Below are 24591 nucleotides of genomic sequence, written 5' to 3' on the forward strand. Positions count from 1 at the left end.
GGTGCATCATACGGAAATGTTTTGAAGAACAAATTACTTCCTGCACTGCAACAAAAATGTCCGGGAAGGGCTGCGGGTGTGCTGTTTCGCCAAGACAACGCACCCGCACATCGAGCTAAATTTACGCAACAGTTTCTTCGTGATAACATCTTTGAAGTGATTCCTCATGCTCCCTACTCACCTGACCTGGTTCCTAGTGACTTTTGGCTTTTTCCAACAATGAAAGACACTCTCCGTGGCCGCACATTCACCAGCCATGCTGCTCTTGCCTCAGCGATTTTCCAGTGGTCAAAACAGACTCCTAAAGAAGCCTTCGCCGCTGCCATGGAATCATGTCATCAGCGTTGTGAAAAATGTGTACGTCTGCAGGGCGATTACGTCGAGAAGTAACGCCAGTTTCATCGATTTCGGGTGAGTAGTTAGAAAAAAAATCACAGGCCTTAGAACTTAAATGCACCTCGTATACTAACAGCACGTATTTAAGCATGGAATCAGATTCATAAAAATTGGGCTGAGGGCCTATTCGCTCTGAACCACATTGTATGCATTAGTCATATTTCAAGCACATGTTTTGTCAGTTCTGAGTCGTAGATGGAGAGAAAGTTTAATTATTTATAAATGTTATGAAGTTAACGTCGCCTCAGACTATGGTAGATGTTTGGACATATAAAATGGTGAGAGGGTTTCATTTTGCATCACTCTGTATACAGACACTGTTAATAATAATTGTCTAAAACGGAGGGAATGGCTCCTGCTAATATGGATGTGAATCTTGGTTAATAGTTATCTATCTTGCTATTATTTGTCACAATGGAAGAACTAATACGAAAAAGTGGAAAGAAAATTCCTAATATGGAACATAGTTATAGAGGCACCAAACATCTGTACTGGTGCTCACAAGTCTATTCTTCTGTCATGGTTAATAGTATGGACAATTTGGGGAGTCTCGGAAATGAGTGGATAGGTAGCATTACAACACGTTACAGGTCATTGTAAAGACAACAATACAAAAAACCTTAATAATTGCTAATAAAGAATTCTCACATATCACAGAACTGAATACATAACATTGAAAAATTCTAGCTAAGTGTGCGGCACAATAACGCAAAAGAAAGGAAACAAGACCGACTTTAACAGTTATTAAATAAATTCTTGTCCTTTTTTCTAATTAGTTTTTAATGTGAGTCATTACCATTTTATATCGCTGCTCTTACGAAGGAAAGAGTTTCGAAATTCTTGTATACAAACTTTCAGGTACATGAATAGTTTTCTTGATTTACTGTGTTTATCAGCTGTAGTGCTTAGAATTTTGTTTTCATCTTTTAGTACCTTGGGCCTCAAGGTTTCATACCATGTCCAGGAAGATATTTCTGCTTTTAAGGTATGACCACGATGCGGCTGATTGTGGACTTTGACGTAAGCACTGTGTAGCTGTCCTTGCCTTCTACGAGTTGGGTGATACGTGCCCCACTGCAGTATAAGAGGAGGCCGGTGCGCTCCATAGTGACACTTGTAGCGAGGCACCCAGTGTAGGAACCACTGCAGACATGAAGGGAGGCCTCGTCCTGCTGATCGCTGGTGTGTTGCTCGTGGCGTACTGCACGCCGATCGCTGCTGCAGACGATGGCGACGACGTGGTGGAAGAAGTAGGAGAAAACAGAGACGCTGAAGACGACGACACCGTCAGCATAGCAGACGAGGACGACGACGACAACGGAATTGATGAGGGTCAAATTTCAGAGAGCAGGCGGGCACTCAAAGGTAAACACCGGCAAAGGCGAGCAGGCTGTGCACAGCTCTAACTGCTGTGATGTCGCTAGTGGCTCCCAGAGGCAGGCGCCTAGATACTGTGTCTGTCTGCAGGCAGCTCAAGTGCAGCATTCATGTCCTCAGGTCTTGGTGTTATTACTATTAGACCACTAGCACGTTTCTCATTACGCCCAATATTCTGCCACTATTACTATTAGACCACTAGCACGTTTCTCATTACGCCAAACATTCTGCTACATTCAGTCGCAGTTCCCTTTAATATTATGGCTCATAAAAATTGATTTACTTGCCAAATATGGACACTTTATAAGACCCGTCAAGTTCACATTTGGCTCACTCTCAGGGTCTATCTTCTAAATCATGATGATATCTCATCTTTGTGTAGGTTATCAGTATAACATTTATAGAACAAAATCATATTAGTATCAGTCACTTATAAAAATTGATACTAAATTTGCACTTTGATTACAATTAGTTGTTGAATAGGTATTAGTACTAACAGAAAACTACATTCCAATAAATAACTTTCTACCATGTTTCATAAACAAAGACTAACAAACCAAAGGTGATAGCTTCTCCCTTCTGCAGTATGAATGAATGATAGAATGTTAATCCCTTATTAACAAACTATCAAGCACACTAGCAATGTGCGGTGCTGACATATACGCTGATACGCTGTACATGGTATTTAAGGATCACATTACATATCATAGACTTCATTGTTTTCCACATTTACAATTTTGTTATGCAACAGGGTATAGTTACCATATGAGTTACGGGATTAGAAATATATTAATTAACAGATTTTCGGTACAGTGTCGACGTTGCTATACCAAAAAGACATAAGATGACAGTTTTTCTGAAATAAATCTCAGTCTGAGGAATAATGTCATTGGCACTACACAGTAACAGCAGTTTCTGAGCTGTAATCTGTAATTGTGTCTCAGTTTTTGGTGTAATATATTCAGATGTCTAATAAAAGTAATGGTTAGAAAGTTAATGAAACATTATCAGGAAAAACCTACAAGCGAGACAATGCTTACGAAGTCGATGTTAGTTCTGCATAAACAACATAGAATCTTACCTGTAATGGCTCTAAACATTGTCTAATTAGATAGAAGGTGTCCTGATTTGCGCCAACCACAGTGATCTTTCTTTAGCACTCATTTAGTCACTTAATTTTCTACTTATCAACGTAACATAATAATGGCAGGTACTCTACCTTATAGAACAATAAATCTGTCTCGACGGTAGAATTCTTACATAGCACTTGGAAGTTCATTCGATAGGGTTCAAGGAGTAATACATCTTTTCAAACTATGAACTGACGAACACTGAGCTTTCGTGTAGGCCTATTGCTTAAGTTCTTTTATATTGTTTCACTTGCTTTGGGAAATTCTTTTACGAATATTTTAAACGTTGACAAAAGATAAATGGTATTCTGAATATTACCATAGATACCTATTTATATACCAGTTTCTCTGTCTACAACTTTGTAAATACATATATCAGATCACCATAGTGTAAATAACCCGTTCGGAGTAACCTAATTTATTTGGAACTAGATATATCACGACAAGCAATTGTAGGCTAGAGCAGGGTTCCTGAAGTGTAAGGTAGCAACTATTCCAGAGAAAAGAAACGAATCATCTATGTGTCATGCGCTTCTGAAGTACACTTTTTGCCTATAAAATGCAAGCTTGGTATTTCCAGCAGCAGTAACAGGTGTTGGTATTACGGCTACTGAAATTTGATGGTAAGAAAGAAGGTAACCAGGTGTCACTGGGACGTCACGTCTGTTGTTTCCTGTTGAGCAGGTGCTCACGCCCGGGCTGGCCATGCCAAGCATGCGAGGGCAGGCAGCCGACACGCTGCGGGCAGAGCTGCAGTCAGGACCCACGCCAGGTCAGGCGCCGCCCGCAGAGCCGCCCACAGAGCGTAGTCGCCGCTGCTGAGGGGGCGCCACACCATGGAGACGCAGTCTGGAGCTGCTCATACTGTACTCACAAAGCAGAAATAAAGCACCGATGCGCTTAACAAAATTGGTTTTAAATTACCCAAAGTCTTACACGTGTGCAGAGGACTATGAGAGACCATATTACCAAAAGTGCGAAATTATTAATGGAATTATGTGCTTAACTGTAAATGTGTTTTGTGCTGCGAGAAAAATTCAGCATATCTTTATGACCTCAGTGTTTCTCATTCACATCTAAATGTCAATTAGTAACATTCTTCAAAGTAACAGATGGTATTACAAAAGAGCTCTGGTTCATTCTGTTAAGAGATGAGAAGGAAAATTTTAATATCAAATCACAATGTTCCTATTTGGAAGGGTTATGGTGATATAATTGTTTAACGAATCTAAACATTGGAAGAAATCAAGAGAATACAGATAAAACTAAAGTAGTTAAAGGCTATCCAGCCACTGACCTTCGTCTCTGGGAAAGGGCACAGATTGCCCGAACGCTTACGGGAATCGTCACTTTAGTGTGCGCGAGTAATGGGCGGATGGCCAAATATCTATTCGGTACATTAAGTATGTAGCTTGTGGGCAGTTGAGAATGTGGGTCTCACCGGAAGCGTGCAAGTGATAAGTCCCTGCAGTCGCGCTGTTCATATGTGTCCTCAGTGGCTCAGATGCATAGAGCATCTACCATGTAAACAGCAGACGTCGGGTTCGAGTCTCGACCGGGGCAAACCTTTTCTGCTGCCCCCATCAACGTATATCGACAACAACTGTCTGCACCTCAGGGTTTCAATTAATTATCTCTTAAATCAAGAGGATTTCATTTGAGTCATTGTAAAAGTGTAGCATCGGTATTTACTGACTTCTCTGAGTAAATATATACTCTATGCGATCAAAAGTATTTGGACACTACCAAAAACGTACTTTTTCATACTATACACATTGTGCTGCCACCTATTGCGAGGTACTCCAAATCGGCGGCCTCACGGACTTCAAACGTGTTCAAGTGATTGGGTGACACTTGCGTCATACGTCTGTACGCGAGGTTTCCACACTCCTGAAAATATCTAGATCCTCTCTTTCCGATCTGATAGTGATGTAGAAACGTGAAGGGACACGTACGGCACAAAAGCGTATAGGCCGACCTCGTCTGTTGACTGACAGAGACCGCCGGCAGTTGAACAGGGTTGTAATGTGTAATAGGTAGTCATCTGTCCAGACCATCACACAGGAATTCCTAACTGCATCAGGATCCACTGAAAGTAATATGACAGATAGGCGGGAGGTGAGAAAACTTGGAATTCACAGTCGAGCAGCTACTCCTAAGCGACACATCACTATCGTGAATGCCAAACGACGCCTCGCTTGGTGTCAGGAGTGTAAATATTGGCTGGCTGAACAGTGGAAAAACGATGTGTGGAGTGACGAATAATGGTACACAATGTGGTGATCCGATGGCAGGGTGTGGGTATGGCGCATGACCGGTAACGACATGTGCCAGCGTGTAAAGTGCCAACAGTAACATTTGGAGGTTCAAATGGTTCAAATGGCTCTGAGAACTATGGGACTCAACTGCTGAGGTCATTAGTCCCCTAGAACTTAGAACTAGTTAAACCTAACTAACCTAAGAACATCACAAACATCCATGCCCGAGACAGGATTCGAACCTGCGACCGTAGCGGTCTTGCGGTTCCAGACTGCAGGGCCTTTAACCGCACGGCCACTTCGGCCGGCAACATTCGGAGGCGGCAGTGTTATGATGTGGTAGTGTTTTCCATGGAGGGGGCTTGCACCCTTGTTTTGCGTGGCACTATCGCACCACAGGCTCAAAATGGTTCAAATGGCTCTGAGCACTATGGGACTCAACTGCTGTGGTCATAAGTCCCCTAGAACTTAGAACTACTTAAACCTAACTAACCTAAGGACAGCACACACATCCATGCCCGAGGCAGCATTCGAACCTGCGACCGTAGCGGTCGTGCGGTTCCAGACTATAGCGCCTTTAGCCGCTCGGCCACCCCGGCCGGCCGCACCACAGGCCTACATTGATGTTTCGAAAACCTTTTTGCTTCCCACTATTGAAGAGCAATTCGGGGATGACGGATGCTTCTTTCGACACGATCGAGCACCTGTTCATTATTCACGGCCTGTGGCGGAGTGATTGCACGACAATAAAATCCCTGTTATGGACTGGCCTGCACAGAGTCCTGATCTGAATCCTATACAGCTCCTTTATTTTACGTTAAATTCTGAATGTTTGAAATGAGCAAAGTGTTGGGAAGTGCTCATGGCATCTACAACAATATTATCCAAGTTTAAGTAGTAGAATAGCCATAGTGATAATGACTAATTCTGTGAAACTGAATAAAGACAGCGTACAAATATTAATGAATCGAACGTCTTGCAGGACCTACTTATTGTGGAAGAAAGTTTCCAAAGGCACGGAGTTAATACATAATGAGTACATCAGACAGCCTAATGAAGCGTTGTTCAATGACTGTAGGACAACTGGTTACATATAGTAATTCAGATAATTAATTTTGATAATTTTACTTCCATTTTCATGTCTCCGAAATTTTAAGGTAATAACTCAATACAGAGGGGCACCCTACAATATGCCGATGTTATCATTATGCGATTTCTACTTTTTTCCGCCTCCAGTCTCAATTATAATACAATTAATACCATGTTTACAAACGATTCTCGATACTTCAAAGGCTATGAACACAAAAAAGGTAGAAGTGGTTGTAAAATATTTACAGATTGAGACCTATGGCAGCCAACAATTTAGGACGTTCTCAGAACGCCTTGGAGGCAACCTCGTTCGTTATCAATTTTTTCCTGAAAGGTAAATGATGGGATGGCAGACAGTTTATCATGCAACAAAGAAAAGTAAAAAAAAAAGTTGAGAACTTGTCACTTTGTATTTTTAACATCCTCATAGGGAACGAAACATGTTTTCGATCATCTCTAAGAACAAGTGAAGCTTATGTAAAGATAAGATTCAAGTGGGAAAAGCGGAACTCTGCTCTGTCTAGAGATGGAATTGTGGCTTTCTTGTGCATCGTAAAGTGTGGTGCTCAACTTGAATCGGAGTATAGTCAGCTCTGAGTGGTAGGAGGAGACAATATCTCAACGTCTCAGGCTGGCTGTCATCTAATGGCAAACATATACGCGTTCAGTTGGTGAAGTTCCTCCCACTCGTTACACATACGTACATATATCCCGTCTTACAAATCACTTGTGATTTGGTTCGGTCAGATAGAGCACACAGGGAAATTTTTAAAACAAAGAATTTCATTAGCAGAAGACCTCCGTCATCAATCTCTAGAGTGTGATTCGTTGCTGGCATTGTCGCATTTTGAATGCAGTGAGGATCGGATGTCCACAATATTACTGTTACCCGATCCTCTCACCGGATTTCGACGAAAATCTCCTGGTTCTACAGCGGTTCCCAAAGCTTCGATATGAAGCACTGCTGCAGACTCAGTACATCCTAAACTGCGTCTGTCTTGTGTGTAACCTCCTTTAACCGTCTCAGGGTAATAGCCTTGACGCAGAGTCGGAATGTTGATTCTGTGGCACTGGGTGATAAACTACACTGAGACACTACATTCGTCTCACAACAGACAATAAGGCCTAGCGATACACGAAATTATGGTACATAGTCTGACTTGCCTGTCAGAGTTTATTGACGATAAGTTTCGGCTGACAAGTATCCGCTAGTGTGCTGCGAAAACCAATCGCCACTCAGTCAATGGCCTCGCCTGTATAAAACAATTAGTTACATTCAATGAGAAACATCGTAAGTGAGTGAGTTATACACACTAAGTAAAACCCCGCCATACCGAGAAATTGTTGCTCTACTTCTAATTTCACGTTCTCGATAATGGCAGCTTAACCACGATGTCTTGCTGTTACATAGTACACGCGGTTTTACGGATGCATCTGCGTTTGTAAGGACACGGATGTCAAGGCAGAGCCAGATATATTTCATGTTTCTACAGTGTAAAACAGATCTGGGTCCGCAGGTTCCTGAGGGTCGCGAAATCCACCCGCCACTACACACCAAACATCCCGTCGACAGCGAGACATTAGGGACCGAGCACAAGCTTACATTAGGAAAAGATAGAAAATAAATCGGCCGTCCCCTTTTCAAAGAAGCATCCCGGTATTTCCTTCGAGCGATTTGGGAAATCGTCGAAAACTTATTATATCTTGATCGCCGGACGAGAATTTGAACCGTTGTTCTTCCTAAAGTGTTCCCAGTGTGTTAACCTCTGCGCCACATCGCACGGATGTCATAAATGTACAGCTTGAGCAGCTAAGGAAGAAACCCAAAGTATATACGGAATTAATAATCATGTCTTGGTGAGTTTTTCGTCAAATTATAGCAGACATTGAGGCAAATTTCCCTATATTAGCAACAAATTTTTACCGTTTTTAGTCCATAAATTATGATACAGACTTTGTATTTTTTAACTCAACAATATACATTTTTCTGTGTCATTTGTAACAAGGTTCTAAGAGAACTTCGGCGAATTACCATGTATGGGACCTCATGATATAGTTTCAAGATAACAGCCCCGAAAACCAGTGTCACGCCGACAGAAGAAGTGACTCCACGCACATCAGTCCCATTATATTAAATGTAAGCAAACACAAAACTCAGGTATTATTCTTGTTTTTACCTCTGCACTTGAGGCCCAGTAGTCTGTATTCTGCTGTTGTAACAATCAAATAACATAACTGAAAAGCCATTTAGACACTTACAATATATATGACAGTAGAAAAAAAAAGAAGACATTCACAATGCATACGCAGTCGAGAACGTGAATATCGTTTATGGAGAATGTCGCCCAACTATTAGAGTCTGATGAGTAACCAGATAGTGATAACTGTCGCGATTTGTCTTTGCGAATATTATAAAAAAAATTTCTAGAAACTGGAAGTGTAGAGGAAAAAATACGACATGTAAAAAGAAGAGGGACTGATAGAAGGAAATGAAAATAACATTTTATCAGTAGTAACCATAATGTGAATGTCACTAAGAGGCATCTTGGAACTACGAAAAGGATCGACCAATCGAGTCTTCTGTTCAAATTAGATTCCATCACATTTCATCGTCTTCACATTTCGCTGCAACTGCAGTTTCATAGCAATTTCCAAAATCGGTTCTAGGTCTCCGAATGTTAACTACAAAAAGTGTAAAGTGATACGTGCAATGTCATTTATATAAGATCTGAGCAAGGAAAGAATAACGAAAAATCTTTTAGCATAACTAAATGTCCGTCTTCGGACTAATCCAATACATAATCGTGATTCCAGATCGCATAAGAATCTGAGAGAGGAAACAGCACTGAGTCTTTCATTATAATATCACTATCCTCGAACTTTCTCTCTATCGACGTCATTCAATATGTGAGGACGAGATATTAATTTTTGGAAGTTAAATGGCTTGGTTGAAAATATTTTTGACGAAAATCTTCAAAATTACTGGTGCATTAATTTCTGTTCGTGCTGATAGAGTGGTCTTTGTAAACATAAAACATTTCAATGACATTGCCACAGTGGCGGCTATGAAAACCGCGACCAAGTCGACAAATTCTTCTTGTAAAAACTCAGCGACTTGCCCATAGGATGAGTTACAAAAAAAAAGTAAGTTCAGATGGTTCAAAAAATTGTTCAAATGGGTCTGAGCACTATGGGACTTAACTTCTGAGGTCATCAGTCCCCTAGAACTTAGAACTACTTAAACTCCAACTGACCTAAGGACATCACACACATTACTGGTGCATCAATTTCTGTTCGTGCTGATAGAGTGGTCTTTGTAAACATAAAACATTTCAATGACATTGCCACAGTAGCGGCTATGAAAACCGCGACCAAGTCGACAAATTCTTCTTGTAAAAACTCAGCGACTGGCCCATAGGATGAGTTACAAAAAAAAAGTAAGTTCAGATGGTTCAAAAAATTGTTCAAATGGGTCTGAGCACTATGGGACTTAACTTCTGAGGTCATCAGTCCCCTAGAACTTAGAACTACTTAAACTCCAACTGACCTAAGGACATCACACACATCCATGCCCGAGGCAGGATTTGAACCTGCGACCGTAACCGTAACGCGGCTCCAGACTGTATCGCCTAGAACCGCTCGGCCACTCCGGCCGGCCAAATAGCAAGTATTCAGTATTCAGTGAGACTATTATATGCACCTTCAGCACCAAAAGTTACAAATAAGGAGAAACAGGTGAAACAAACAGCACTGACAGATATTTTTTAATTCATAAATAAAGCATTACTTATCGTTATAAACAGACTACATCAATTTAAGATACACAGATATTTAAACATCAAACGAGTTTCTCATTCAATGGAAACGTGTTATATTCTATTTGATTAAATATCATTGATTAAATAGCATGAATCACTCAAGACGAATTACACTGTTTAACAGTAAGAAATGGAAGAATGGTAACCATAGTGAGGCTTCTGGTGGCATAACAATGGAAAATTTTGTTGCAGATAGAAAAATCGCTCATACATCACGGGCAAGTCAATCTTCGCAATAAGCTCTAATCGCCAGGTGAAAGCCGATGCTGACACAAAGAATGGGATAAAAACAACGCTCCTTGTCTATCACCGTTAATTTTGGCTGCATGACACTCCGCTGTCGACACCAACGACTTGCGTTGCAAATATCGATCCGATAATAGGACCTTTGGTCGAGGAGGGTGTTGTTGGTTTGGCGGGCGCTGCTACTGACAGCTAGCTGGAGGGCACGTGGCTCGCAAGTGGTTGCCATTGGGTGACTCCTGATGTTCAATAGGTCGGAGGCAGGCCCTGCCGCCTCGCTTAAGGATTGATAGCGTCGAATTACAGGAAGAATAATGATCGGCACGTTCCCGACCTAGTCTCCAAAACCAAATACACGAATCACAGGCTATAACACCCCCGCTTAGAATCCTGGAGGTCACGGCTTCTTTACACTTGAATGGAGTTAAGGGTAGCATCTTTCGTGTTTTGTGTAATTATCGTCAAAGGCCACGTCTGCGTTAACGTGGAATTGGACCTGTTGCATTAATGCGCGTCTGAAAGATTGCAAGTGTGATCATCAGTCAGTGTTAATATATTGTTCCAGGCAATATTCTGTACGAGTGAACGGGTATTCCTTTTACAAACTGAGTTGATGAAATTCAAGGTGTAACATAGACTGTTTCAGATGCAAGGCACCCATGTATATAACTAACGATGGATCTCGGTCTTGAAACTGAAATAACAGCATTTGAAAGGCAGTTGGTTGTCATCTTTAGATCTGAACGTTCTCCTTTCTTTTTAGGACAAATGATTATTGTAAGAAGTCATGCCATTGACTCTGGCTGTCATTTGAGACTTTGCCCAAGAACATGTCTGAAGGGAGATACGACTCCACTTCTTAAAATTGTGATCTGTTGTCCTCCAGGATTACAGTAAGAGTTCAAACTGAGATGTGTTCCTGGTCTTGACCTTTCCTTCTGACCTCTTACCACATGTCAGATAATACTAGGAATAACTTGTGCTTTGAAAGCTATAATGGTTTTTGTGCCGATTTATTTTTCAAACGAATAAGAAATCTTCATAGAACTTTCAGGACAACCGTTTTCGTTTCGTCTCGTTTTTTGGGAAGTATCCTCAGCAATTCTTCAGAATGTCTTTAGAGTGCGAACTGTCATACATCTTCGCTTACTTCCAAATGAAAATCAATAAAATTCACCAAGGCAGATACGTCGTCACCATATGATCGTTCAGTCTTACTGTGAATATTATTACAACATCAAAGATGAAAATCCTTTTTGTTCACCTACCATGCTACCCACCTTCAACAACAAGACGATCTTCGCTGTGCAATTCTCGAAATTTCACTTGAGTACCCCTGTCATTAATCTGTTTTGTTGTTATTTCCATTACAGATTTTCAAAATATCTCCTAAAATCACGACCAACATAAAATTGATTTTCTCATTTCGTTTTACATGTGAAGCGGGTTTCACACAGAAATAAGTTTCCTTTAAGATAAAATGTCTGAACTGACGATCGATAAATGTAGAACTCATATTACTCTGTACCTGTTCTAGCACAATAACCCTTCTAATAAGGGTTCTTGCACTTTCCATGAACAACATCGGTGCAGCTCACCAGAATAATATGTTCTCTCAATGAACATTTGTATCCCTTTTTCCTTCCCTTTGTTAGCTCTACCCCGTCCATAACACTTTCACCACTAATAAAATATTCAAACATTGTGCTGACTTTTATTTAAGAACGTAGCAAAGCAATGTTCTGTTGACGACTGATGCCTCCTCCGTAACCAAACATAGCAGTGTTCAACAAAAGACTCAGCAGAAAGCTCATCTTTCTAACAGCGAAACAACGAAGAACGGATATCTGGACTGATAAATAAGTGAAACTACACCGGTGAATATTGAAAAACCTGAGTAGAAAGTCAAAACCAGATAGTCATTAACCACACTCTTTCCATAAAGCTAATAAGTTATACTCTACATCAACCAACTAAGTTCTGGAACTTTCATTAAATTGTTGAAAGCACTTTTCAAGATCTATAACTGTTATCTAGAAAACCGTAAAATCAGCCAATTATCAGACACAGCATTTCTTACGGCAACGAAACTTATATTCTTTTTAACTTGAGGAACAGATGTATTATACCTAGGAAAGCGTCGTAGTAACTATAAATACTCTCATATCCTCAACGTGGCGCTTATTTGAAGTAATGAGGATAATAAATTAACCATGCTATATAACACTTACAAATATTCATTGACTGCTAAGAATGACCGGGACCTCAAACAGAACACAAACGGTAAGATGATTTCTAAGCTTACCGACAGAAACCTATCGGTAAAAGGAGGTGAAACTTCCAAAGAAACTTCCGGAAGCTATGGTCGTAATCAGTAAACCTATGTGACGGGGAAAGTCGTAGAGTTTCGTGCAGTAGGCGAGCATAGTATATTTTGAGTTCGAAAATTTTTGAAATATGCTTAATTTAATTCATTACTATTAATAAGTCATACGTTTCAACATGACGCTCCTGTTGTACGCTTTCAGGAAATCTTGTTTTTTTCCGTTTGCCATTTCCACCATGGCACTTAGGGGGTTGGCATAGTACGTAATGCACCAGACTCGCATTCGTGATACCCGAGTTGAACCCAGGGCCGCCATTCTGATTTGAGTTGTAAATTCTTTTCCACGTACTTCTCCTGTCTTCGTGGCGGTTGATATATGTTGTTAACTCCAGTCACTAACATGTTATTGTTTGAAATTGAACCTCGTGCTGGAAAGACGTGGACGATCGACATGTATGCACAAATGTTCACAGTCATCTCTAAAGGACACTACCGCCATACAGAAACATATCTCAATGGAGATACCATCGTCAAATGAATTTTATTGACTGATTTCTGCTTGATGATAAATGTTATAATTTACGAAATGAATGACTGACAATAAAATAGATTTTATATATAATTACACACTCTGTGTATTGCCATAGGGTGTTCTATTACAAGTTCAGTTTAAAATGATGACCTTTGTTGAAACCCCCTGGAAATGAAATACAGGTTATACCTATGGTTATAGGTGTAGGGCATAGAGCCATAACTATTCACTTATGAGTCTTGGTGTCACCGGATTGGATAGTATATGTCCTGATTTGTGCTACCAGCGGTGTACATTTGTTCACTAATCATGTATTTTATCCTCAGAAATTAAAAACAGTTGATGCATTTCCTCTGTCGTATAGAACAAGAAATCTAGCTCCACAATACAATTATTGCATTGTACATGAAAGGTTAGCATTCAACCTGTATTATGTACTACACACTTTGATGATATGTAGCGACATACATTGAGCACTTATTAAATTCTTCTTTCCCAACTTTGTTTAAGTTGTTTAACTTGCTTCTACAATTGAGTTAAAAAGTAAGCTACAGAATTTATGATTTTAAAGCACACATACGATAAGACTTATAGCGCAATATGTCTACATGTTAGTGGCCTCTACAACGAAGTATATTATTCAGTGATAGAGAACTCATAGAGTACTGACAATGAAGGTAATTGCATATCAGTGCATAGAGAAGTGATGAAAACTCTATGACTGGTTCAAATGGTTCAAATGGCTCTGAGCACTATGGCACTTAACTTCTGAGGTCATCAGTCCCCTAGACCTTAGAACTACGTAAACCTAACTAACCTAAGGAGATCACAAACATCCATGCGTGAGGCAGGATTCGAACCTGCGACCGTAGCGGTCACGCGGTTCCTGACTGTAGCGCCTAGAACCGCTCGGCCACCACGGCCGGCTTCTATGACTGCTTTTAAACATCTTATCATATTTAAGTAACTGTTTTAGAAACATGTTAAACGTAAGAAGAGAAAATTACTTTTTCGACGTTTAACAAATACACTCCTGCAATTTATTCATTTGTTTATTCATTTATACATATCTGTGTAACATTACCATGGTGTAAAATACTGGCTTAAGGTATGCCACGTAATATGTAACTAGGTATGCCAGGGGGTGCACTTATTAGCTAGACTAGTGTTCCTGAGTTGTATGATAACTGTTATTCCAAACAAAACAGACCACTCATCTTTTTGTCATCTACTTCTTACACTCACGTTTTGCACATCAAAGGGAAGCTTAGTGATGTAGCAAGTGTAAGAATGTGTGGCTGAAATTTTCTGATGTAACAGGAATGTAAGCACGTATCACTGTAACACCACATGTGTTGATTACCATTAAGCAGGTGCTCATGCCTGAGCGGACCACACCAAACACGCATGGGCAGGCAGCTGACATGGTGCAGCCAAAGCCAGAACCAGATCACATGCCAGGTCAGGCGCTGCTTCCAGAGCTGACCACAGTTGCCACTCCTGAAGTGGAGCCACAAAATGGAGGCACAATCTGAATCTACTCTCACTGCCTAGCACCCTGCAGTAGCAAGGGAGAAATAAAGCACCACTGCACTTTGCATCAAACATACATGATTATTGACCAGTGTCTTATAAATGTAAGCTCTAGCACAGTCATTGCTGATAAATGAGGATGGGGAAAATTTGGGTGATTCAAAATTTTTAAAGTCCTTCAATAGTCGACTATAAATAACGTATACAGTGTTGTAATATAATTTCTCTATTACTTCATTTATTCTGATGTGATGTAAAAGTCAATTCCTTCATTCGGTTTAATAACTATTTGTCTACAGTATTCAGGATTGTGGTACATGGAGCAACATGATACTGAATCTGCCGGAAAAGCAATGGAAAGAAGAACTTATAACAGCCGCAATTCCAATGCTCTTCCCGTTACTAAATGATTTTCAAATCTACATATATAACTGCAGGCGAACACTTCCATGTACATTCAGACATGAAACAAAAATTATTTTCGGCTATGACAGTTATCATCTGGAACTATTATAGGACATTTTGAATTAATAGATCTAAAGCAGTACCTTATGCGAGAGAAAAAAGACGATTCAACTCACTAGTTATGAAACTAAGATAACAAAATTAACATGTTTCTATAAATAACAATATCTGTAAAGTGTGCAGACAATATTTCAGCAGCATCCACATCTGCATATGCAATTCATACTGCACTGTAGGGAGTGATACTTAGCATAGCACCACATCATGGGGATGCTTCCCATTCCAGTCATTTGGATTGCCAGAAGAGTACATAAGTGGAGGGAGAAAATCTCTGAACTCTCAGTTAATACATGGTCTGCAACCTTTTATTAGGATTTTGCTGGTTACTAGGTGTCTATATTAGATGCCTATCAGTTCAGACATTTTTGCGTTTGTGTTGCAGTGCCAATGGGGCAATCACGCCTGTGACTGTATCTGCCGCATTGCCTGTACATATTTAATACCACAGATAGTTCTATTTAACGTTAGTAATTGAGTAATATGCTAAAAAGTGCTGAACAGGTCATTCTTAGGTAATCTCCTATGTAGACTTGAAACACTTCGATTCTATATCTGTAAATATGGTCAGTAACATAATCATAGAGATTACTAGCCTCTTCGTTATGCTGAACCACAAAGCTACACTGTCTGTTACAGTGCACAACAGTCCAGCAGACACGTTGCTACCGATATACTGTCAATCACATGCTTACCTAGTGTAGTAGTTGCCAAGAAAGGAATTTAAAAATAATTGAACAATAAAGTCAGCTTTCTTTTACAAGAACTCTTAGTAGCAAAACTGTTATTGACAAAAAAAACACAGAGAGCAGTTATCACTCTCTCTGTGAAATACACTTTATTGTGCAACATGAAGTGGACTTCAGTAATGGATATTCTTATTACTTTCCAATTATATATTTCTCAAAATTTTTTAATGTCTTTATTACATACAATTTCTTTTCTACATCAGTCTTATGATAGTTTCACTGAAAGATGCTAGAGATAAAAAATGGATTGCTGCAGACTACACACATTACACATATAATTCTGACATATATAAACTGAAAAGGCGCTTACATCACATGGAATACTGTGAATTAGATGATGGAAGGCAAATCATCGTCAGTAGTTAGTACTTCTACTTTCTGTAACCATTAGCACACCAGATCGAGTTGACAGACGTTTAGAGGGTGATACACCAGAAGACTGTCTGGACCCCTACTACCAACACTTTTTTGTTGACAGACAACAGAATTCCTGCTTTACACCTTCTATTACGAATCGCTAAGGACAATAGCGTCCCACAATGTTTGGGTTGACCACGTGATGGGATTTGCCAACCAGCTCTGTCAGGTGGGAGAATGGCGACAACTGTTTAGTAAGGTGCATTACTGGCGGTTTTCTCGAGAGTGAACATACAGTGAAATGTTGCAGTTAAACATTTAAGTAAATGTGAAAGGAATATAAAATCGTTTTAGGTATGCAGTTTATTAATTGTCTTATGTCCAAAGGCGCTAAAAAGACGTTGTTAACAGTATACGCACATTTATCTTTTATGTATATACAGTTGTCGTCATTGATAATTGACTATCATTGTCCATTGATCTTTACTGACCCAACGGTCATTTTTATGTTTCAGACAGGTAGATAATGGACTGCAGAAGATCTTGAAGATGTAAAACAAGTTGTTGATGGAGGTGTGTTGCTTAGGTGGGCCGTTGAAACTTTTGATATACCTTGTAGTACACTACAACATGGATTAAGGAAAGGAAATTAATCCGACCGAGAGGTAAGCTGCACTTTGTGTCACACAGCCGCTGATTAAAACTATATTTTGAAGACTTTGTGAACTAATTATATCCATCTTTATGTCTCAGATGGGAACAAAGTCAAGTGCATCAGATTGGGGGCTGTAGTCACCATATCATTAATTGTACAGCAGTACGTGGTGTACATGATAATCACTTTACTCACACCCTTTATGAATTAATTACCTAATGGAATATGAGAATGAAAGCCGCCATACAGCAGTTCATACCATAAAAAACTTGAGAATGTATACATTCTTGACTGGCATCCTTGGTCTCCTGGTCTGTCATGCATAAACAATGCATGACAAGACGTATACTTCCATACCAGGAAGCAGACAGCCGCTTTCATTTACTGACAGCACGCATTCGTTTCGAGCCAGATTGTATGCATTCTTGGTGAGTCTCACTTCAAGCTGACGTTGTGTCAGTTCTGGGTGTTGGATGATGAGAAAGTTTAATTATTTATAACTCTTATGTAGTTAACGTCTCCTCAGATTTTGATAGGTATTTGTACTGATATAAAATGGTGTACGTGTTTCATTTTACAATAGTCTGTACACAAAAATTGTGAATAATTATTAAATAAAGCTGAGGGAATGGCTCCAGGTAATATGGATGTGAATCTTAATTCACAGTTATCAATGTTGCTATTATTTGTCACAATGGAAGTAGCAATACGAAAAAGGGGAAAGAAAATTCCTAATATCGAACATAGCTATTGGGGCCCCAACATCAGTACTGGTGTTCACAAGTCTATTCTTGTGCATGGTTAATAGTATGAAGAATTTGGGAAGCCTCTTAAATGAATGGATAGGTTACACTATATGAACGTAAGATTCATTGTAAATTGAACAAAACAAAACTTTAATAATTGATAAAATTTTATAACGAATTCTGACATATATAATCGGAGAATTGTAATACATAATATTGAAAAATTCTAGCTAAATGTGCAGCATGATAACGCAATGTAACGAGAACGAGGATGACATTAACTATTATTGAATTAATTCCTGTACTTTTTAAATTAGTTCTTCAAGTGAGTGATTTCCCTTCTATATTGCTGTTCTTATGAATGGAAGACGATCGTAATTCATGTGTATAAACTTTCAGGTACGTGATTAGTTTTCTTGGTTGTGCTGTATTTATCAGATATAGTGCTTACAGTTTTGTTTTACGTCTCTTAGTGCCTTCAGCCTCAAGGTTTCATACCATGTCCAGCAAGATAATTCAGCCTTTAAGATATGACAACAATACGGCTGATTGTGGAGTTTGACGTAAGCGCTGTGTAGCTGCGCTTGCCTTCTACGAGTCGGGTGATAAGCGCCCCACTGCACTATAAGAGGAGGCCGGTGAGCTCCGTAGTGACACTTGTAGCGAGGCACCCAGTGTAGAAACCATTGCAGCCATGAAGGGAGGCCTCGTCCTGCTGATTGCTGGTGTGTTGCTCGTGGCGTACTGCACGCCGCTCGCTGCTGCAGACGATAGCGACGAAGTGGTGGAAGAAGTAGGAGAAAACAGAGACGCTGATGACGACGACGGCGACAGCATAGCAGACGACGATGACTACGTCATCGATCATGAGGAGGGTCCAAATGCAGAGAGCAGGCGGGCACTCAAAGGTAAACACCAGCAAAGGCGAGCAGGCTGTGCACGGCTCTAACTGCTGTGGTGTCGCTAGTGGCTCCCTGAGGCAGGCGCTCTGACACTGCGTCTGCAGGCAGCTCAAGTGCAGCATTCATGTCGTCCAGTTTTGGTGATATTACTATTACACCACTATCACGTTACTTAATAGGCTAAATATGTTGCTACATTCAATCACAATTCCCTCTAATATTATGTCTGATAATAACTGTTTTACTTACCAAATTCGGACCCCCTATAAGACATATCAGGTTCACATTTGGATCACTCTGAGGCTGAACCATGATGACATCTAATCTCCGTGTAGCTTATCAGTATAAAATTTATAAAACAAAAACATATTAGTATGAGTCATCTATAAAAATTGGTACTAAATTTGCACTTTGGTTAGAATTAGTCGTTGAATAGGTAATGGTACTAACAGAAAACTGCATTCCAATAAATATCTGTCTACCATGTTTCATAAACAAACACTAATAAACCAAAGGTGAGAGATTCTCCCTTCTGCAGTGTAAACGAATCATAGAACTTTAACTAACAAATTAGCAAGCACGCTAGCATTGTGCGGTGCTAAGATATACGATGATACACTGAACATGGTATTCAAGGATCTCATTACATACCTGACATTTCTTTTTGCATTGGTAGAGTTTATTGTTTTCCATATGTACAATTTTGTTATGGAACAGGGTATAGTTACTATATGAGTTACTAGATTAGAAGTATATTAATTAACAGAGATTCGGTACAGTGTCGACGTTGTTATACCAAAAAGACGTAAGATGACGTTTTTTCTGAAATAAACCTTAGTGTCACTAAGTGTGAGGAATACTGTCATTGACACTACACAGTAACAGTAGTTTTTGAGCTGTAGTCCGTAATTATGTCTTTTTTTTTGGTAATTAATGTGGCAAAAGTAAATGAAACACTATTAGCAAAAACCTACAAGCGAGACAATGCTAACGTAGAAGATGGTATTTCTGAATGTCCAGCACAGAAAGTAGGTGCCCTGATTTGTACCACTCGCAGACAATCTATCTTCAGTAGTCATTTAGTCACTTGTATTTTGATTTTCTACTTAGCAATGTAACATAATAACGGCAGTTAATCTTTCATCTAGAACACAAAGTCTGTCTCCACAATAGAATTCAGTAAGTCTCACAGCACAATTTGTCAGCATGTTAGTGGTCTGTACAAAAAAGTACATCACGCATTGACTGAGGCGAATATGATCTACTGTAAATGAAGGTAGTACTACACGAGAGTTGTACTGAACTGAGGAAAACACTAAAACTAGTTTTAATAGTCTCACCACAGGCTATTACATAACATGAACATTTTAAACGTGCAAAATGATCAATGATATTTTGAATAATACCATAGATGCCTATATTACAACATATTTCTCTGTCTACAACTTTGTAAATACATGTGTCAGAGCACTATAGTGTAAAACACTGACTGGCAGTATACTACATTATTTGGAACCAAATATACCACGACTAGCAATTGTAGGCTAGATCAGCGTTCCTGAAGTATAAGGTAGCAACTATTCCAGTGAAAGCAAACCAGTCATCTATGTGTTAAACGCTTCTGAAGTATACTTTGCGCCTATAAAATGCGAGCATAGTTTTTGCAGCAGCAGTAACAGGTGTTGGTATTACGGCTACTGAACTTTCCTGGTAAGAAAGAAGGTAATCAGGTGTCACTGGGACATCACGTGTGTTGTTTCCTGTTGAGCAGGTGCTCACGCCCGGGCTGGCCACGCCAAGCATGCGAGGGCAGGCAGCCGACACGCAGCGGGCAGAGCTGCAGTCAGGCCCCACGCCAGGTCAGGCGCCGCCCGCAGAGCCGCCCACAGAGCGTAGTCGCCGCTGCTGAGGGGGCGCCACACCATGGAGACGCAGTCTGGAGCTGCTCATACTGTCCTGTATCCTGTAATCACAAAGCAGAAATAAAGCACCGATGTAATTTAAATAATGGTTTTATTACCCAGCGTCTTACACGTGTAAGCAGACATATGTGGACTATGAGAGACAATGTTATCAAAATTGTGAAGTTTGTAATGGAATTAGGTGCTTACTATAAATGCGTTCTGTGCAAGTTTTTTTTTCTTTATGGGATCTGTGTAACCCATTCTGATCTAAATGCCTGTAAGTGCTATTTTTCAAAGCAGAAAATACTGTTGCAGAAGAGCTCTCGTTCATTCCGTTAAGAGATGAAAGGAAAACTTCAATTTGAAATCACAACGTTTCTACGTGGAAGGTAAATTCCGTACGATTTAAAGGAGCCAAGAGTCGGGAAGTGCTGATAGTACCTCTGACAATATCATCCAAGTTTAAGTAGTAGAATAGCCATAATAAAAATGAGGAAGACTGTGAAACTGAATAAAAACAACGTAAAAACGTATCGAACGTCTAATACGACCTATGTATAGTGGAAGAATATTAGCAAATACACGGAATTAAGACATAATGAGCACTTGAGACAGCCTAATAAAGAGGTTCTCGCTGCTCCAAAAGCTATGCAGATAAACAAGGTAGAGGTGACAGTAAAATCCTTACAGCTTGAGACCTACGACAGCCAAAAATTTCGGCTTTCCCAGAACGGCTTAGAGACAAACAGTCTCGTTCGTTATCGATTTTTTGCGGAAAGGTAAATGATGGAATGGCAGATAGTTTCTCATGACACAAAGATAATTAAAAACAGTTGAGAACTTGTCGCTTTGGCTATATTTGTAACATCCTTACTTCTAACGAAAGAACTTTTTCGATGATCTCTGTGAACACGTGATGAGTATCTGAAGATGAGGTTCAAGTGGGAAGTGCGAAATGCTGCTTTGTTGAGAGATGGCATTGTGGCTGACTCGTGCATGGTAATGTGGGGTGCACCACTTAAAATTGAGTATAGTCAGCTCTGACTTGTAGCAGGAGACATAATATCTCAACGTGCAAGGCCGGCTCTCATCTAATCGCATTCATATGCGCATATGCGCTTTCATTTGATCAAGTTTCACACACTCGTTACACATGCCTATTTATATACCATCTTAAAAATCACTTGTGCTTTGGTTTGGTGAAATAGAGCACACGGAGTACTTTGTATCACGAAGAATTCCTTTAGCAGAGTGGCTCCATCTGAAACCTCTGAAATGAGAAACGTACATAATAGTTATTTGAATGACTTGTCCACAATGGTGGCTGAGAAAACCGCGACCAAGTCGACAAATTCTTCTTACAAAAACTCAGCGACTAGCCTGTACGCTGAGCTACAAAAAATAATATGTATTCAATATTCAGTGAGCCTACTGAAACAAAGACAAACCATGGTCTTCCTATTGAAAAAATTCTGTACTATTTAAAAAAAGTTATATGCCACCACCAATCACTTGTCTTGCCGATAACGTTCTGCTTATACGTTTGGAGCTAGGGCCTTTTTTCGAGGTGTGTGTTGTTGGTTTGGCGAGCTGAACGGCACGTGGCTGACGAATTGTTGCCTTTGGTTGAATCCTCATGTCTGGTACCGACCTCGACAAGCTGCAAGTGGTTTAATAGGTCGGAGCCAATCCTTACCGCCTCGCTTAAGGACTGATAGCGTCGAGTTAAGGGAAGAGTAATAATCGACAAGTTCCCGACCTAGTCTCAGAGACCAACTACACGGATCACAGGCAATAACACCTCGCCTTGGAATCCTGGAAGTCACGACTACGAGTGGAGCTAAGCGTTGTTTTTTTACGTTTTTTGTGTACTTATCGTCATAATGCCACATCCGCGTTAACGAGGAATTGGACCTCTTATATTAATGCGCCTCCGAATGATTATGTGTGTGATCATCGATCAGTGTAACTTATGTTAATGTATTGTTCCAGGCCATATTCTGCACCAGTGTACGAGTATTCTCTGTTAAAAATTAAATTGATGGAATTCAAGTTGTAACATAGTCTGTTTTAGAGGCGAGGCACCCTTGTAGATAAGGGTGGATTTCGGTCTTGCAGCTGAAATAACAGCATTGGAAAGGCACTTGATTGTCAGCTTTAGATCTGAACGGTCTCCTTTATTTTTAGGACAAATGATTATTGTAAGAAGTCATTCTGTTGACTGTGGCTGTCATTTGCGACCTTGTCCAAGAAAATATAGGAGGGGAGGTACTTCTCCACTTCATAACCTTGTGATCTGTTGTCCTCTAAGATGATAGTAAGAGTTTCATCAGCGTAGATGCGTTCCCGGTTTTGGCCTTTCCTTCTGACCTCTTATCGTATTCCAGATAAGAGAAGGAATGACTTCTGTTTGGAAGGCTTTCATGCTTTCCTTATATAGACTTTCAAACGAACCAGAAACTTTCATAGAAATTTGAGAACAGCCATTTTTGTTTCGTCTCGGTTTTTGGGAAGAATCCATTGCAATTCTTCACAATGTCTTAGAGTGCGAACTGCCATTCATCTCCATTTATTCCCACAATATAAGCAACGAAATTCACCCAGACAGATACGTCATCACCATTTGATCGTTCAGTCTTACTGTGAATATTATTACAACATCAAATCTGAAAATCCTTTTCGCTCCACTACCGTCGTCTCCACCTTCAACTATAAGACGATCTTCGATGTGATCCACTCTTTTTTTTTACTAAACCCCAGTCATTATTCTGTTTTGTCATTATTTTCTTTACAGATTTCCGAAATATCTTCGTTACGTCACGAACAACATAAAATCGGTTTTTTTTTCATTTCGTTTTACATGTGATGCGTCTTTCTCACAGAAATTACTGTTTATTTTAAGATAAAATGTCTGAACTATCGATCGATAAATGTGAGTCTCATATCACTCTGTACCTTTCTAGGATAATGATCCTTCTAATAAGAGTTGCTGCACCTTTCATCAGCAACACCGTTGCAGCTCACCGGAATGAGATGTTTACCAATCTTTTTCGTCTTGACCCCTCAGCGACCTATTGTATTCCTTTCTCCATCATACTGTTAGTTCTACGCCATCCTTAAGACTGTCATTTAAAATAAAACCTTCAAACATTAAGCCGACTTTCACTGAAGAACGTAGTCAAACAATGTCCTGTTGACGACTGATGCCTCCTCCATAGCCAAACACAGCCGTGGTCGACAAAAGACCCAGTAGAAAGCATATGTATCTGACAGCGGAACAACAAAATACAGACAACGTCTGAAACTACAAGGCTGAATATTATAAAAACTTGAATAGAAAGTAAGAACTTGGCGGTCATTAACCACTCAATTTCTATAAAACCCATGAGTGGCAATATGCCACACAACTACGCTTTCGAAACTTTTTTCAAATTTTTGAAAACAATTACATTGCTCTACCACTTTTCTTCTAGAAATGAGTCCGTCAAATCAGCTAATTCTCAGACTATGCATTTCTTGTTGCAACGAAACGCATATTCAACTGAATATTAAGAACTAGCGTTTCATGGTGTATTGTAGCTTCTTCCAGAACGTTGAAAATCTGACCAATGTGAGATTCACTCCCACAGAAATGAACGTTCTAAACAGAGACCTGAAATTTAATATACAACAACGCCTTGGAAACAGTATCATCAAAAAAAAATTATTGCAAAATCTATAGTAGCGCCTGATATGATCTAGTTGCCACCTCATGAGCAGAACCGTATTACTTGTAAAATTGCAAAAATAATGCAAACACATATAAAACGAGAAAGTAGGACCAATACAAAAGGGAAGGACAGTAGTATTATAGGTCAGATAAATTATAAGCTTCAGGAAAATAAGGCAATTAGTATAAAATTAGATAAAGGAAATTCATTGGTGACAATGTCAGAGAAAGATTACAACAGGAAAGTACTACAATTTTTCTACCCATAAAATTATCGTTCGAGATTCAGTTAACAAATTTAATGCTCAACTAAAGAAAGCTCTAAAACATGAAACTTCATATTCA

At 39.7% G+C, this 24591-nt stretch overlaps 1 protein-coding gene across 2 annotated transcripts in view; it reads left to right on the forward strand.

Moving 5' to 3' along the window:
* The first annotated feature begins 1522 nt into the window (after window positions 1–1522).
* LOC126094853 (uncharacterized) overlaps window positions 1523–24591 on the forward strand; it is a 90237-nt gene continuing 67168 nt past the window's right edge. The window contains exon 1 of one of the 2 annotated variants that reach the window (XM_049909475.1): window positions 1523–1761. In XM_049909475.1, the coding sequence (XP_049765432.1) occupies window positions 1548–1761 (214 nt within the window). In that variant the 5' untranslated portion in view covers window positions 1523–1547. Of the gene's footprint in view, window positions 1762–18398; window positions 18640–24591 lie in introns of those variants that run through there. The other variant, XM_049909471.1, reaches the window with a different exon arrangement.

The sequence above is a fragment of the Schistocerca cancellata genome, chromosome 8 (genome assembly GCF_023864275.1).
Source record: "Schistocerca cancellata isolate TAMUIC-IGC-003103 chromosome 8, iqSchCanc2.1, whole genome shotgun sequence".
Lineage (NCBI taxonomy): Eukaryota > Metazoa > Arthropoda > Insecta > Orthoptera > Acrididae > Schistocerca > Schistocerca cancellata.